General features: G+C 43.5%; 1 protein-coding gene across 3 annotated transcripts; it reads right to left on the bottom strand.

Annotated features, from left to right (window-relative positions):
* Window positions 1–2,092: 2,092 nt before the first annotated feature.
* On the bottom strand, window positions 2,093–15,009 carry NFIL3 (nuclear factor, interleukin 3 regulated). 3 transcript variants are annotated; one of them, XM_068974265.1, is made up of 2 exons: window positions 14,886–15,009; window positions 2,093–3,852 (listed from the first exon to the last, which is right to left on the bottom strand). In XM_068974265.1, the coding sequence occupies exon 2, from the start codon at window positions 3,678–3,680 to the stop codon at window positions 2,292–2,294; it is 1,389 nt and encodes a 462-aa protein (XP_068830366.1). In that variant the 5' UTR covers window positions 3,681–3,852; window positions 14,886–15,009; the 3' UTR covers window positions 2,093–2,291. The 3 variants fall into 3 exon arrangements, with proteins under 3 accessions (XP_068830366.1, XP_068830368.1, XP_068830367.1); XM_068974267.1 differs by lacking the exon at window positions 14,886–15,009 and adding an exon at window positions 8,596–8,648; XM_068974266.1 differs by lacking the exon at window positions 14,886–15,009 and adding an exon at window positions 7,578–7,694.
* Window positions 15,010–16,473: the final 1,464 nt, after the last annotated feature.

The following is a 16,473-nucleotide window of genomic DNA, read 5'->3' as shown; positions in this document are numbered from 1 at the left end:
AACAACTCAAGATTTACCTTTTTTGCTATTATCCACTTGGACACTTATATAGTAAGTACCACACAGTCTATGGTTCATCCCTTTTGGGGGCAATTTATCAACAGTTTTCTTAATATTTTCTATTTCATAGCTGCAAAATCTCCCTGGGAGCCTACTACTGACTCTCTTGGCAGGCATGCCCCCAGGACAGCAGGGCCGCTGTCTCTTTGTCTGGACACTGCGTTGACACAGCCCAGCACTCCACTGGGCGTGCTGAAGGGAACTAGAGCTTTTTTTCTTCCATGTGGAGTTATTGTTTTCTCCCCAGTTGTGAACTTGGACAGCCTTTTGTTTTCCCACTTAACACAGGAACCTGACTTTACACCTTGTCCTATTTTGATTCATGTTGTTATAGTCATTCCATCCATTCTAGGCTGTGAAATGCTTTTGGAGGTCGACTACCATCCAGTATCTTAACCCTCCTCTGCCCTGTAACATTTGCAGATGATATAGGTGTCCCTCTGGGCCTCATTCAGTCACTAAAAACTGCTGAAAAGACAAGTCCAAGGGCTGAGACTGGCAACACATTCCCTAAGCGTCAGGAGATTTCAGAGCAAACCGGTCACTGTGTCCAAGAGGACAAAGTGGATGGCCTGTGTGTGTGTCCCAGCATTCCCTTTAACTCAAAGGATCTCCTTTTAAAATATAAAAGTGTAGGAAGTTTAAAATACTAAAAATCAGGCAGTCAAAAGGGCAGGGGCCCTCTAAACTGGGATGTTATAATTGGGAGATATGCGTAACAGAGTGAGGGCTAAGTCATCCTTCACATGTATTATGAAGGCTCAAGACCCCCTCCCTATGCCCCCGGCATACACACATACTTCTAGGATGAAAAAGAAGGCAGCGTGGGAACAGTTCTGGAGAGGCTATGGTGAGGAGAACAGCTCTGGAGGAAGCTGTTCTTAACCAACATCCACTCACCCCTTCCAGCCTACCCAGAAGCCAGTCCCACCTTGCAACAGAAGACACACTTGTCTGTATTTAAGGACACTTACTTCTATGGGACGATTGAGGATCCTGGACCAATCATCAGTCATGATCTTGTCATTGGTTTACTTAGAATGATGCTTTCTTCTGGACGTCTATATTATAGTTTCCAAACTGGAGCTATTATTTATAGTCATCATTAACAAACTGTAAAAAGCCAAGTCATTACATATATTCAGGTTGAATATGATGAAATGTGATCATTGATGTGTTCTTTGAAATTTTGGAAACTAAGTAAAAACAGTATTTCACTAGCTTAATTTCCTAGACTGTTATACTCTGGAACTGTTAAGATTTACAATAACATAAAAATGACTTCATCCTTAGTCTTTAATCCACTCTTTTAATAGAACCTCTAAATAACAAAGTGGGTCAATGACTCAACTATTCACTTCCATGTGTCATACTTAAAAGAGATGACTAAAGACATGCTGATGCTAAACAACTTGGGTTTTTCTACTTAAAAACAAAAAGGATATAGAAAACGAAACCTTAAAGAAAAATATATAACAGGGAGTAATTTAGTAAATTACTAGGCTCAAATGCAAGAAAATGCATTCCCCACCCCCTTTTCTCTACTCTCCTCCTATGGAAGGTTTTCAAACTTACCATACCCTGGACCAAACTAGAAAAAGAAAATTATGTGTTGAACTTATGTTTTAGTTTTCCCTCAGACAGTAAAGAATCCACCTGCAGTGTGGAAGACCTGGGTTCGATCCCTGGGTTGGGAAGATCCCCTGAAGGGAACGGCTACCCACTTCAATGTTCTGGCCTGGAGAATTCCATTGACAGAGGAGCTTGTTAGGCTACAGTCCATGGGGTCACAAAGAGTGACTTTCATTTACTACAGGTGGGAGAAAACTCTTCCAAATAAGTAAAATGCAGAGTATCTTAATACAGTATCCACTTTGTTATTTAAATTGCTTTCTTTCCCATAAAACTAAGTGCAATGGAGCAAAAGTTCTGTGTTTGTCACCAATCCTTTATTGAAACTGGTAACTTACACACTTTATAATAGAACAACAAAAATAATGTTCAATATATACAGCCTTTGCGATGGACTATTTGACTATACACAAGGCAGAGTGATAACACAGTCTAATCTTCATAATAATTTGTGCACAAAAAGACACCCAACAGACAACATGTGAATGTTATACAGTGAAATGACATCACAGGTCCAGTGAAAATTCAGCCTAATACAAAACGTACTCATCTATTGCAAATGACATCTCTAAAGGCCCAGAGCTTGTTCAGTAGTAATTTTACCCAGAGTCTGAAGCAGAGATTTGGTGTGTGGCTATAAGTCTTTTAAGTGAGACGACCTCTGCAGACAAGTTTGCTATCCCCTGCTTCAGAAACAAATTCTCTGGGTCAGAGACTTTGTAACCACTGTCTTTCACTTCCACCACTCCAGTTTTGAAACTACTCTGAATTTTGCCATTAAGTTCTTTTTGATGCCAGTGTTCAGATTTGAGAGACCAATCTTGAATGTTAGTCACTTGGACTGAAAAGGGAGTGAGAGAAGAATGTACCAGGTTGGGGGTGGTATGCTTCTCAAGTTCGAAATGTCTCTTCGACGTCATGTCAACAGGAGAGGAAAGTTTTTGCGTGCCCTCAAACTCATGATCGAAGGCTTCCACTTTTATCTGCATGGCTTTGCCTTTAATCCGAAGCTTGTGTGGCAAGGCAGAGGAATTCACTTCTGGAACTTTAACCACTGTGGCGTGGACACGCTGAAGTTCGACGGGAGAGTGGATCGGGCCCTTGGGAACCTGCTGCTCATCTTCTCCATCGGATGACTTTCCTACTGCACCTTCATCAGTTTCCGATGTCCTCGGAGAGTTACTGGAGGACCGGTTGGCCTGCAGCAGAGGGGGAGAGTGCGAGTATCCGGGAAAGGAATTCCCCATGTAGTTCTGATACACGGCCCCTCGGTAGGCACCCCGGTCATCTCTGGGTTCCCTGGCATAGCTCTCCAGTTCCATTGGCTCTTGCTTGATGACCTGGAACTTGCTTTCTGGGCTTCTGCAGCCACTCTGCACAGGGCCCTCCTGTGAATGTTCTAGCGAGGATACTTCTGAAACATCAGACAGAGAACTCTGAGGAGAGTGCTTGATGACAGAAATGCAACTGCTGGCCACCATCGAGGGCTCATGCTCATCCACAAAGGCGCTCACAGTGGATTTGGAAGTCTGGTAGTCTTGAAAGTACACAGCTGTAGAATTACTGAGTTTCTGAATCTCCTGGGCGTAGGCTGTTGAGCTAATTAAACCAAACTTTAATTTTAGGGAAAGCAGTTCAGCTTTTAAAGTGGCGTTTTCTTCTCCCAGTGCAATGAGTTTGTTCTCCAAAACCAGGTCATTCAGTCGACGTTTCTCCCGGGACCTCTTGGCAGCTTCGTTATTTTTCCGCCTCTTTTCCCAATACATGGCATCTTTCTTCTCGTCGGGAATGAATTCCCGTTTCCTCCGACATGCTGAGGACTTGTTTTTCCCCACACTTCCTTCACTGAGAAGGAGTTCTTCCCCTGTCGTCAAGTCTTCGGAGACTTCGGTCAAGGCAGAATTAAGCACCATCATCTTGTCCACACTGGTACCAGCATCAAGAGATGCCTGCTCCTTCTTGACGCTCTGCATTTTTCTCAGCTGCATCGGCTGCACCTTAACGTATATATGCAGTGCAGAAGAAGTTACTTCCTCAGTATTCTCAAGTGCTTTAAAAACTGCAGTTTAAAATCCATCAATATTCTTCCTTTTGTTCTACCATCCAGAATAAATCTCTTCTGCTCTTCTCGCTGAATGAAGTAGGGGTCTTCTAGATGACCTGCAATGCACGAAGAGAAATAGTTATCTATTTGGTAAATATTTATTACCAGCTATGTACAAGAAACTACATGAAGCATTGAGGGGCAATAGTTCTGTCCTTCAAAGAGTTTACAAGTTTGAAAAGAAAGTAAGTACCCAAATATCTATACTGTAAAGTTGTAAAGGACAAGTCCCCACTGAGAACGGTCAGCGGGGGAATATGTGGTCCAGGGGAGTGAGAAAAAAGAACAGATCTGCCCTGGGGAGAAATAGAAGGCGGCTGTGTTTCAGGAGAAAAAACAGTGGGGTGGGGCATGTGGGGATAGGACATTACAGGAAGGAAATGACAGATCGCCTCTGGTTAGTACATTTTTAAATAGTACTTGCATCTTGTGGGGCTTCTGAATACCTTTAGATAGCATTTATATGACTGCCAAGCAAACCAGTTCACCTCATAAAAGGAACTTTTCCAAGAAAACCTTTTAATGTCAGTAGACAGATTCTGTAATTATATGGAAAACAGAAATGGAGCTAGATTTTTATTTCCACAGAAACAAAAATAAAAGTCACACAAACAACTGAGTTGTAGTTGTTTAATTCTTATGTGGTTTATGTCACGGTCATTCTGCCAAGTGACTCAGCACACCTGAAAAGGACTCTTCTCAATAAAGCTGTCTCTTTGACACATTTGTGCTATGAGAAAATGCTTTACTCCCCCCTGGTTCCCTCAAATTCATTTATCAAACATTCACTTAAAGTTGTAGCATCTACAATGCCTTTTTGATCCCGATAATTCTGTCATAATAGATTTCACTGATATAGTAGTTTCAGCCTAAAACAAATGGTTACTATTCAAAGGGATTTTTTTTTTTTTAAGTACAGTGCCTTCTTGAAACTTAAAATTATTTTAAACTGAGAGCATTTAATTATGGAAAGAATTTCTTTCCATTTTACGAATTAGTTTCAAATAAGATATAAGAACTCGAAAACAGGACTATCAACTAGCTCCCTTTTCCACTGATGACAAATTTATAATCTGAATTTGGCCTGACAGGAGATAATAAATCCATATTAGGCTCCAATAACAATCTTTTCATGGTGGTTTCGGATCTGTGTTTCTGGACAGGGTTTCTCTGCCTAGTTTTCCAGTAGGTTATACGTTCATGAAGGAGATATGCTAAAACAACTGTTTATCCAGCACTATCTGTATATAGCACTCTCTCCTGTCCTGTTAGAAAGATTTAATGTTTTCATGTCCCTCTTTCCTGTGCATAGTTTTATATTGACTAATGAAGTTTAATTTTATCAGTTGGAAAAGCCTGCCAGCTTCTTGTGTCTTTTCAAGAAGGAATAGAAGGAATGATGTAATCACTTCAGGATCATCAAGGATAAGGTTTAATGCCACATTTTCGTCCATCAAACTGAGCCAATGCAAACAGTGAGTTGCAATTCAGCAAAACTTAATGGTATGAATACTGAGCTTCTGTTTGTCTTTGATAATATCTTTTAGTGGGAAATGAAGGCAACAAGTCTGCCACAGCAGGCAGTGATGGTGTGAGAAAGGGAGCTTCCTAGTTATCACTTAGTAAACAACACTACTTCCTATATTTGCACTTAACATTTCTTGGTCTGACATGAAAACTCCTTTTCCTTCTACATACTGAATGGATTATTTTCTTGTCAATAATTTGTATTTCTTAAATCTGTTAAGTCCTCCCCACTAAAATCAAATCAATGCTGAAGCAAGAGTAAAAATTCCAACTCCAGGAAGATAACTATATTGAAATTTTCCAAGATGCATTTCAAATCTCCACTGTATCCCCAGGTACTACTATTTATTTCCTTGTACACTATGATCCTAAGTATTTTTTTTCACTTGACAATCTTTCTCTTCCATGCATTTTTAAATTTATCCTTTCCTTGGAAAAAAATTAAATTCCTTCTACATTTCATCTAACCTATGAATTGTTAGTTATGCTTTTGAAATGCCCCACCATTCTGTCTGTATTACTCTTTCTAAACTTTTTGTTCTTTCATCATTTCATATCCGTTTCATCATTTCAAACCTATGTTGAGTGAGTTGAGACTCTAATTTCAATCTCTTGTTCCAAAGAATCACGCTGAGTCTAGTGTGAGTGAGGGCAGGCAGGCAGCCTTTGCCACACCACATAGAGAAAATAATCCTACTTCTGTTTAACAAAAATATCTCACTTATTCTAAAATCTCTTAACCCACTTCTATGTGTCTAAGTACTGTATGTCCACTTTTTCATCTCTGTTTGGTATGTTCAAAACCTGCAGAAAAATCTCATTTCTTTTCAGTTAATCTTCTTCCAATTTCAATTTCACTAGGTATACTAGAATCTGGATTCTTCCCTCATCTGCACATAATAACTGCCTCTATGATTCCACCAGCAAATCACCACATACTACATAAGGGTATTTTCTATAATATTATTTATCAAATAACTTTGCTGTATTGAAAATAATTTATTAGCAGTTCAAGATACTATAGAGAGAGGTGCTGATTTTGTACAATGTTTATCTTCCTACATGTTTGTTTTGTATGCCCAACTAGAATACCGATTAGTTCAGGGAGCATATTAATATATTTGTATCCTAGCAACAAACTGAACCTCTTAGGTGCTCGTCATTTGACTGACACTTATTTGCCTTACGTAAGAGAGCTTTGTAACAAAAACTTGCTGATACATTCTTTTAAATTTGATATTATTACATAAATTATAAAAAAGTTTGTTTTACTTATTAAGAGAGAACTTCTCTTATTCATTACTTGTCTTATGCAACAGATATGGAGCACCTACTGTATATCTGGCACTGAGCCAGACTTGGGGCAGATAAAGACGGAAAGAAGAATCAAACTCCCAAGAATCAAGGGACCCCTTAGTCTTTGGTGAGAGGCAGGCTCATGAATACAGATGAGCACTGTACTCACACACAGGTGTGGCAGGAACGTTGCCAACATGAGGAGTCAGTGTACGTATCATGTTGTTTCTAGCCACGTGGATTTTTTCTTGGTATGGTGACAATAAAAACAATCATTACAGGCGCCATTTACTCAATACTGACTATGCAACAGGCACCCTGAGCCTGGCCTGTCATTATTTCACTGCCCTCATAATAATAACCACTTTCAGATGAGAAAACTAAAGCTGGGAGAAGTTAAGCAACTTGCCCAGTGTCACACAGCTAGTTAGGTGGAAGAGCTAAGATTCTCAGTTCTGTTCTTCTCATTTCTGTGTAATATATACCCATTTACTAAGTGCTTTGGGGGCAGCAAAGCACTATTAGATGTTGCCAGAACTTCTTTCAGACATCAAAAGTACCATCTGGAACTTTTTTCCATCTTCCTCAGAGTTGTTTTATATCCTGTGATTATTTAGTGAATTGAGAAAGCATTCTAAATTTTCATCTCTCTCTAAAATTTTAATCTCCTGGCAGTCCTATATGCTAAAATAAATGAGAAGAAAAGAAAAGTCACAGCTGTTGGCATTGTCATCTGCGATTTTTTTTTCTCACAAACCCAAAATATATCAATTTTCAACATGGGGATAGGGTACAGTTAAAACAAAGAAGACTGAGCGACTTCCCCAAGATCATGCAGCACTAGAAGGCAGAGATGTTGAGGGGAGAGATCTATCTGCCTCAACAATAAATTTAAAGAGCATGCAAAGGTGGATTGCAGTGCTTTCTAAAAACATCAGTATTTATGTTCAACTAATACCTTTATTTCAGATTCCAGTGTTTTCCCTTATGATTAATTTAACAGTCATTTCACCTCTGCCTCAAGTTTTCAGATCACCACTAACGCTGTGTTATATCAGTCACCGCTAGTTTCCTTTCTGGTGAGTAACTGACATTAAATGCCAATTCTATGATGCTGGTGTGTTCAGCAGATCGGTTTCATTACACCCATTAGATAATATGGCTGCTTCTTAAAAACACAAATAAAAAGAGAAATTAAGAGCAGGAATCATCACATTCCAATGACATATTTTCCCACACCTAACACGGACGTGCCATTGCTAATTAATGCTTTTTCATAGTACATCACAAGATTTCTATAGCCAGGAGTTGTTTCGTAAGCCCAGATTTAAAATTCTACTTAAGTCAGATGACCTAAATATTGTTTTTATTAAGATTAAATTTGGTTTAGAAAATTCTCTAAACAAATAAAGCTTTACAACACAAATTCTAGCCCTAGCTTCTTTTTGAGGAGGGACCTTATGACTTACGTTTACAGTAACAGACCTTTATCTTCCCTGGCCTCCAACACATCTCTCAGGGAAATACTAGTGGACAATTTAAACTTATTTCAAAACAAGAAAAGAAACATTTTGTTTCAAGCATCTAAAATCTGACTAATAGCTTAGACATTAAAACCTACTATGAAAAAATTTTATCATCTCTTTAAAGAGACTGCAAATTGCTTCTACTCTATACTCTGATCTTAACATTCTGTCAATACAAGATGAAATACTATTTGGTATGCCCAATGATTTGGAAATATTTTGACAGAATTACCTCATTTTTCCTCTACTCTCTGAATGTACTATTTACACTCTCAGAGATATAGTATAGATACCATTAAAGAAAAAAAATCTTTTATGTTAAACTACATCTCTCCACTAGGAAGACAACAGCTTAGTCTTGAGATAAGTGCCATTTTAGTGAAAAAAGATAAAGTTAATGAATCAATTCACAGTTCTTTAAACTAGTAATACTAGCAAATATTAACCTACATTTTCTTCCTGTGGGTAAAATCCATGATGTGATTGTTTCAATAAAACGCTTTACTTTCTTTTCCTGGATGAAAATAAAATCTGGGGGTGAGGGATGAAAAAACTAAGGAAACACTGAAGTTGCACGAGGATCTTCTAATCAGGCTGAAAAATAAAATGTTTTTTTCAATTAAGAAAACTATGTTAACCCTCATAAATGCCTCCCATTAATAATATAATTCTGTCTCTAGTAACATAGACTTCAACCCTGAAGTCAGAGAGAAATGTATACTTGATCAAGATATGAATACACACACAAACAGATTCTCACACTCTGCCAAAATCTATCCTATAATAGCAACAAACTGACCAACATTTTCTATTCAGGTACTTTTGTAAATGAATGTGTCAAAACCAGAGAAAGTTTATGATAAATGAAAATACTTCAAATTCCTTGCTCTCTCATCTTCAACAAAGGGCTACTTGAAAATTAGATTTAAACTTAATAAGTACAATGACAACATTGCATTTTACTATAGCACTGATATAATTTACGGGATTGAAATACGAAATAGTATAGTATAACCTGACTTTTTTTTTTTTTTTAATAAAAAGAGTCCACTATTTGTAACCGAGCTCTTAATGGAAATATTCTGAAGACTACTGGGGGTAAATGCATAGATGCTAACACAACCAAACAACTTCAAGGCTTGAGGGAGAGGAACTAGAAGGGTGGGGGTGATGAAATACTAATACATTAACAGCAACAAAAACGTGCAGTCACTTCAAAATGGGGACCATCTGCTTTCTTGAAACTTTCAAAAAGATAACTTCTCATTAACTAGCAACTAATCTGAAATCCTAAGGGACACCAATAATCATGAAGTAACCCAGTTATAGGAAATTTCTGCAACAGGTAAGTAATGCCAGAATACATGCAACATGTGGCAATGATGGGGAAAACAGGGCGCATGCGGGGCTGAGTGAGAAAAGGGTATGAAAGGGCAAGGTTTTGAATGTTCCTAATTAAACTGAGGAGTCATTCCAGTTTTCCTCAGCTTGACTTTTTAATTTCTTGTTCACTTTCTTTCCCAGTGAACAGACGATTACACATGTCATTTGCTATGTGCCTCATGAGCAGAACAGATTATTTTAAATGTTTATTTTTAGTGTTTATTTGAAGGCTACTTAATTCCAGTTTTAGATCCCTAGAAAGTTAATTAATAAAAGACACCATGTTCTGAGAACTAAAAGGCTTATAAACACCATTCTGCTTCCAAGGAAAATGAATGCTCAAAGCACAGATTATTACGAAAGGTATCTAGTAAATCTCTACTAAACTTTCTTATCATAAAAACAAGCTAGCATACTCTAATTAAAACCATATGAGAAACAGTGTTTTTTTAACTACAAGAAAGTTATTTGTAATGAAATTTGAGAGATAATTGGGGTGGTGGTAATATAACTTCATTTTGAAACTGAAAAGCTCTTATGTAATGTCTGTGATCAAAGGTCAATGTCTTTCGACATTCTCACACAAGTCCAATCTGGATAAAAATCAACTCAAATGTAATTTAGAAAAATAACAGGATATCAAACAATGTGTTAACCCTGTGAAATACAGGCATACCTTACAAAAACAAGAAATGAATATTAAAGGAAACTTCAATTACATTGTTTCTGTCATATTTTGAATTGAATCCCAAGTGTGCTCTCATTCCTTAATACAAATTAAAAATAAACAACTCTGAACAGCATCAATGCCATCTGGATTACAATGGAAATAATGAAGTATGTGTGATTTTACTTGGGTAAAAATAAAGCCTCGGCAATATGACTGTACCTTTTCCATTCTATGCTGCAATCACATTCACATCTCGGAACTGACTCTATGGACCAAAGCAAGGTCAACTAGAAATATCCACTCAGCTGGTGAGTCAAGCATATTGCTCAACATGGGAAAGGGCCCAAACAAAGGGTTTTAATTTTCAGGTTGTTGCATCACAGTGATGTTATAATTGCACTTAGCAAAGATAAGTCTTTAACACAGAAAAGGAAATTGTTTCAAAAACTCCAGTGAGCTTGCACTCATACTCAGGGAAGAGACAGAGGCCCCCCGCCCTCGCCTCCCCCGCAAACCCATTTTTCAGGTTCCTGGCCTGGACTGCTAATCAATTTCTCCTAAGGTCCACTTTCTTAAGTCTAAACTGGGGATGATAATAGAACAGTCAACACAGTGCCTGGCACAGGCAGGGTCCATGTTTAGTAAATACTAGCTTATCATCTCATTTCTGAAGAATAAGCAGCATTAAGGCAACAATTATGACTAGTTCCAGGCCTAATTTTTGCCTCTTACAATTCTTAGTGAAGCATTGTTCTATGTTACAAGGATAAACCAAATGAAATTTAATTCTACGTTCATCGGTCAACCACTGACAGTTTCATGGGGCATATCCTAGGGTTTTAACCATAAAGGATTCACACACTCCCTCCCAGGATAGCTCATCTGTGAGGTCTAACCAGCCTGTGATCTCAGACTGGAATTTTAGACCCAGAGATTATCCAGGCCCAGGAAAACCATCAAAAGAAGTCAAGGGAACTGGAAAAAGACAGCTGTTTGGCCCTTTTTACACCATTAATGCTACCATCAACTCACCTCTCTCTCCTTTAAACAGTTTCCCCAAACATTAACCCAATGACTTGGGAAGTATGAGGTTCTGCAATCCTGTCAAGAATTTCCTTCAAACTAAAATTACCATTTAATGAAATATCAAATAGTTTTGAGAGAAAAATTAATCATTACTAGAACAACAACAACAACAACAAAAGCACAGTATTTCAAGAAGAATCTTTAACTTTAGGCTTAGTTCAAACTTCAACCCTTATTGCACAGAGACTTAGTGAAAAATAAAGATGAATATTAAAATACACACACACACACACATATCTGCTTCCTGGTCACTTAAGTCACTTAGACAGGAAGCATTTACTGAGCTCCCCACAACTCTCCAGCTAAATAAACAGGTTTTATTCCCTCAGTTTGCCTCGGAGGCCTATCAGGGCAGTGCCCAAGACTGGGGCCTGGGACCCAGCTCTTCTCAGCCCAGAGCCTGTATTCCTAGGTAGCACTTCACTGTTTCCTAGCTACTGACCTGCCTGAAACTCAAGAAAAACCATTAGGGACGGGGGTGTAAGATTTGATCCCATAGAAGCCAACTTTTTAAACAATACACTTTTCGCTGATGGCTTTTAGAGAACTGTGACGCTGCCCTGAATTTACCGCGATTTATTGCATGAGCACAGTCTCAGAAGACTTACTGCCAGGATGAAAGTACCGTAGTCTTACTCAGCAGGACAGCGGTATCCCATCCACACAAGTGTTGTGATTTTTTAAAATACTTAACTCGGGGGGATTCGAGTTCTCTCTACTCTAGCCACATAACTAATGTGCAAAATATATATATACCGACACACACACACACAAAAACATATATATATATATATATATATATACGTGACTCGACAGTCAAGTTGGGGTTCTCCTTGTCATTATCAATACTGAAGCGACCCCCACCCCCCACCCCCAATTTTTGTGGTCTGTTGACATTTGGTGGTTTTCTTAGGTCTTTTTCATTTTACAAGAATCGGAAGCGCTCCTCTCGGACACACAATGACGCTTTCTCGAACAAAGGTGTCGGTGGTTGCTCAGGGGCTCAAGCGCGCAAAAAGAGCAAGAAGGCAGGCCCCTGGAGCAGCCCGGGCCGCGGCGCTGAAGCGCTCAGGGGGCCGGGCAGCCCTCTCCGCGCGGAGCAGCCTCGCCCTGGGTCCCTCCAGCTCGCCCGGCTCCGCTCCCCCAGCTCCAGCTGCCCTCTTTTCTCTCCCTCCTCCCTTCCCCTTTCCCTCATTCCGCGCAAGCGAACCTAGGGAGCACTGCACTCCCCGGCAGCGGACGGTCCCTCGGCGGCCCCCGCCCGTCCCCCGCGCCACGCCCCCCCCGGGCCCGCCCCCGCCGGGTGGGCGGCGCAGCGGGGCCTCGGTGCAGCCTAGACCCCCGCGCCAGAACAAAGGAATGTGGGGAGGGGGCGAGAAGGAGGAGCGCAGGCCGCCTTGCAGCCCCGGTCCAAGCGCCGCCCAAGGGCGCTCCCTGCCGTTGACCGAGGTCCGCGCCCGCCACCCCCACACACCCCCCCCAACCCCAGACCCGAAGGGGCCGCAGTTGGGAGGAACGCGCTGGGAGGAAGGGAGCACCCCTAAGGTCGCGATCGGAAGGTGGCGCTACGCGGCCCCTTCAGGCCCAGGGCTCCCAACCCGAGCTCCTGAGTAGGTCGGGGGTCTGACACTGGGGCTCTGGAGCAATATTAGCTTCTAGGAAAGCGACTTCAATTACTTGGGGGCAATAAATTTGTTCCAGAGGTGAATCTCTGTAATCTTTGTCCCCTTCTCTGCCCGCTCCCCGCCCCTGAAAAACCCTCCACAACCCTGCTCTTTAATTATTTTACTATTACATTAGGGGGAAACAATCTGACATATACACACCATCGTACACATATATTCACACACACACTACATAAGAGTCCAGGAATAAATTTAAAATCTGAGTATATCACATAGTCACATAATTCTCACATGAATAAAACTGGGACATCCATTAAAAAATACAATCTACTAACCTATATCTGTTTCCCATAAATCATATCTGGTCTGGACGAAAAAAAAAATGTGAAATAATACTGCGGCCTCATTCGCTGTTATTTACAAAAGCCAAGACCAAAAGATGACACTCGGTCATCCCCTGCTGTTCTCAGGGAACAGCACTTTCCTAAAGTGTCCTTTAAAAAGATAAATGGGAGTCAGCATCCAGCAAATCACCGGGCTCTGCGAAATGCCTTCCTAAAAATACAATCTTATCAAAGGTCTCTCGGAAGGCGTGGAGTTAAAACTACAGCAAATGGCCTTGAACTTGTATTTGCACACAGCCCTGGAGAAAACACCAGAAATAGCGCTGTGAGGCCACAATTGTTAAAATGCGATAGTTAGGGCTAAATTTAGAAGAACGCACATTTCATTTAGGGCAAAAGACGCACATTCGGCAACATGAGCAAACTCAATGCTTACCCAGTTGTCTACTTGCTTGTTTAAAATATCCTTTTAAAAAACTGTTACAGTGACATTTTAAAGGCTGAGATTGTCCTACTTTCTTTGTAGCAAGATTATAAAATCACGTAATTAGCTCCCTCTTCCTATGCTCACTGCCAGCAAATTCGTCAGTTACATAATGCAACATTTCCAGGAAACTATTATGTGCTGTCTTGTCGTGTCTGAAAAAGCAATGACAATAAGGTGAAAAAAAGGGCTGATCGAACGGAATGCATTAAAATTAGGAAGGTGGGGAGGTGAACGTCACAATGGTTTGTCCCAGATTTAAAAAGAATAGTTCAGAACACCAAAGGGACGAGCTCGGGTAGTATCCAAAATCAGAATGCAACCCGAGGAATTCTTCCTTTTCTGTTTTGTAGGAGTGTTAAAAAAAAAAAAAAAGACACATCCTTTTCGTTTGGGACGTAATATACAGGCAAATAATGATCTAATATCCAACGCTGCACTACAATTACCAAATCATTGCCCACGTACGCGCACATTCCCACATTAACCCTTAATCCTTGCCAGTATTTCACCGTGGGCAGATTATGCAATGTATGCAAGGACAAATCCCACAACCTCCCCGAGCGCTGGTAAAACACGCTGACGACAAACAGGGTGGAAAACGTCTGTGCAGACTCAGCCCCGGACACAAACAAACGCAGCGCAGGCATTCTCTGAATGCCGTCACCGTTCACGCTACCGACGCTCTTTCTCAACGAGAAAATCAAGACTATTCCCCACTACTCAGCCCCCTTCCTCTCCTCCGCTGCCAGTCCCACTGAAGGGACCAGAAAGGAGAGAGCGCAGCCCTTCCCCACGAGATGGCTCAGCCTCCCCGGCGCTCTTCTCTACCAAAACATCAATTTTCCTGAAATCAGGAGACATTATGCAACAGCAGCGGGGGGAGCGCAAGCCAGCCCGGACTACGTGCCGGAGCGAGGGTGCTGCAATCAAAGCAGCCACCTTAAGGTGGCGAGTCCCCCCCTGACAAGGCAGCAAAAGTTTATGTAATGAATGCCCCGCGCACACTCGCAGCCGCGGGCCAGCCCCGCGCACAGCCGGGCCCCACGCACAGCCCGCCCCGCGCCCAGCGCCCGCCGGCCGCGCGCCTCAGGAGCCCGCGGGGAGCCGGGCGCCGGGCCCGGGCCAGCGGTGGGCGGAGCGCTTACCGTGATCCTGCTCTCCGGCTGGCGAGTCGGGGCGGCGGGAAGAAAGAACGGGGGCCAGGAGCCGAGCCGACGGCGTTCGGAGACCGGGGTTCGGCCGGGCCTCCGGGGCGGCAGGCGGCGGTGAGGGCGCGGCGCGGGAGGCAGGCGGCGCGCCTGGTCCGCGGGCGCCGTGGCCGCGCCGGGAGATGTGTGTTAGTAGGTCAGTTCCGAGCGCGGCGCTACGTCGCCACCCGCCAGCCCCGCCGTGACGGGCGGCCCCAGCCCCAATCGCCGCGCCCGCACCCGCCCCCAGCCCGCCGCCAATGGCCGCAGACGGCGGGGGCGGGCTCTCCGATGCCCCGCCCCACTCCGCCCCCGCCCACTCCTCCTCCCGGCAGCGCAGGCAGCGCCGGCAGCGCCACCAGCGCCCGGCCCGCGTCCCTTCCCGGCCGTGGTCACCACCGTCGCTTGAGTACCGGGAGGACCAGCGCTCCGCGCCCCGCGCCCTGCTCCAAGGTTGCGCAACGGCCGGCGAGGCCGCCTCGGTTGGGGCGAGCCTGGGAAGGGGCCGGAGACCTCCGCCTCGCCGTCCGGTTCCCCTCACCGCTGTCTTCACCCTCTCGGTCACCGAGGTGCCTCCCTGAGCCCAGCGACCCTTGCTCGCTCGCCGAGGCGCGTTTTGTTTCCCCGCACGCCGGCCTAGCTACCTGTTGCTGACCGAGTACCGGGGCTGAGAGCCGCAGGCCTCTTCGGCCGGGGCGTGGCAGGGACCTCCGCCGCCTCCTCCGCGCACACTCTTGGAGGACCCCTCCTCCTGGAGGTGGGCGAGAGGGAAGGCGGGGGGCGCTGGCGAGCGGCCAGGACTCCGGGCGGGCCGCGGAGGGGAGAGGGCCAGGCAGCGGATCAGAGCCCAGGGTTGCTGCGTAGGCAGCAGTTACAATGCTCCGCGCGCGTCTCCACTGAGAGCGCGACGGCCGGGAGCGAGGGGTTGGCTAGGTGGGGAAGCGCAATGCACGAATAAATGTCGTTCACTACACAATTAGGACGAAGATGACGGCTGCGAAGTTTTTCCATAATATGACTGGGAAACCAAGCTGGCGGAGGTCCATCTGCCACTCCCCCAACCCCCCTGGCCACGCCGAGAGTGGCTGCCCGGGATGCGGTTTCCCGGGCCCGGTGCGCCCAGCTGATACGCCCGCTGGCGTTTGCTGCTGGGGCTTGAGACGGCCGTTCACGGTCTCCTTGATCTTGAAGCTAGGAGCAAGTCTGGCTTTCTGCCTCTAAGTGGTTGTGGTTGGCTTTTCCCCCAAATTCTCTGGCTACGTAAGAGACATAAAGTGATAGGAGAAAGGGCACCTCGCAACGAGTTAAGTCATGGAGCTACAGACTGAAAAGGCACGTGACATACACAGGGCTCATTTACACATAGAGCAGCAGTGCCTGCCTTTGCGAAGGGAGCCATATTCCTGATGGTGATGCACAGACTTGCCCAAACAGAGAATGTGGCAGGTGCAGAAGGGTCTCCTGGTCTGCTTGGACTATGTGGGAGTTGGGCTAAATGCCTTTCACGAGTGCCCACTTATTTTTTCCTATGATAAAAACTCACTTT

The sequence above is a fragment of the Capricornis sumatraensis genome, chromosome 6 (genome assembly GCF_032405125.1).
Source record: "Capricornis sumatraensis isolate serow.1 chromosome 6, serow.2, whole genome shotgun sequence".
NCBI classification, from domain to species: domain Eukaryota; kingdom Metazoa; phylum Chordata; class Mammalia; order Artiodactyla; family Bovidae; genus Capricornis; species Capricornis sumatraensis.
The sequence above is the reverse complement of the archived record's forward strand: the minus strand, read 5'-3'. Positions and strand labels throughout refer to the sequence as shown.

Bases quoted from the DNA above. Each gene is read 5' to 3' on its own strand.
- NFIL3 (XM_068974265.1), bottom strand. From the start codon at position 3,680: ATGCAGCTGAGAAAAATGCAGAGCGTCAAGAAGGAGCAGGCATCTCTT.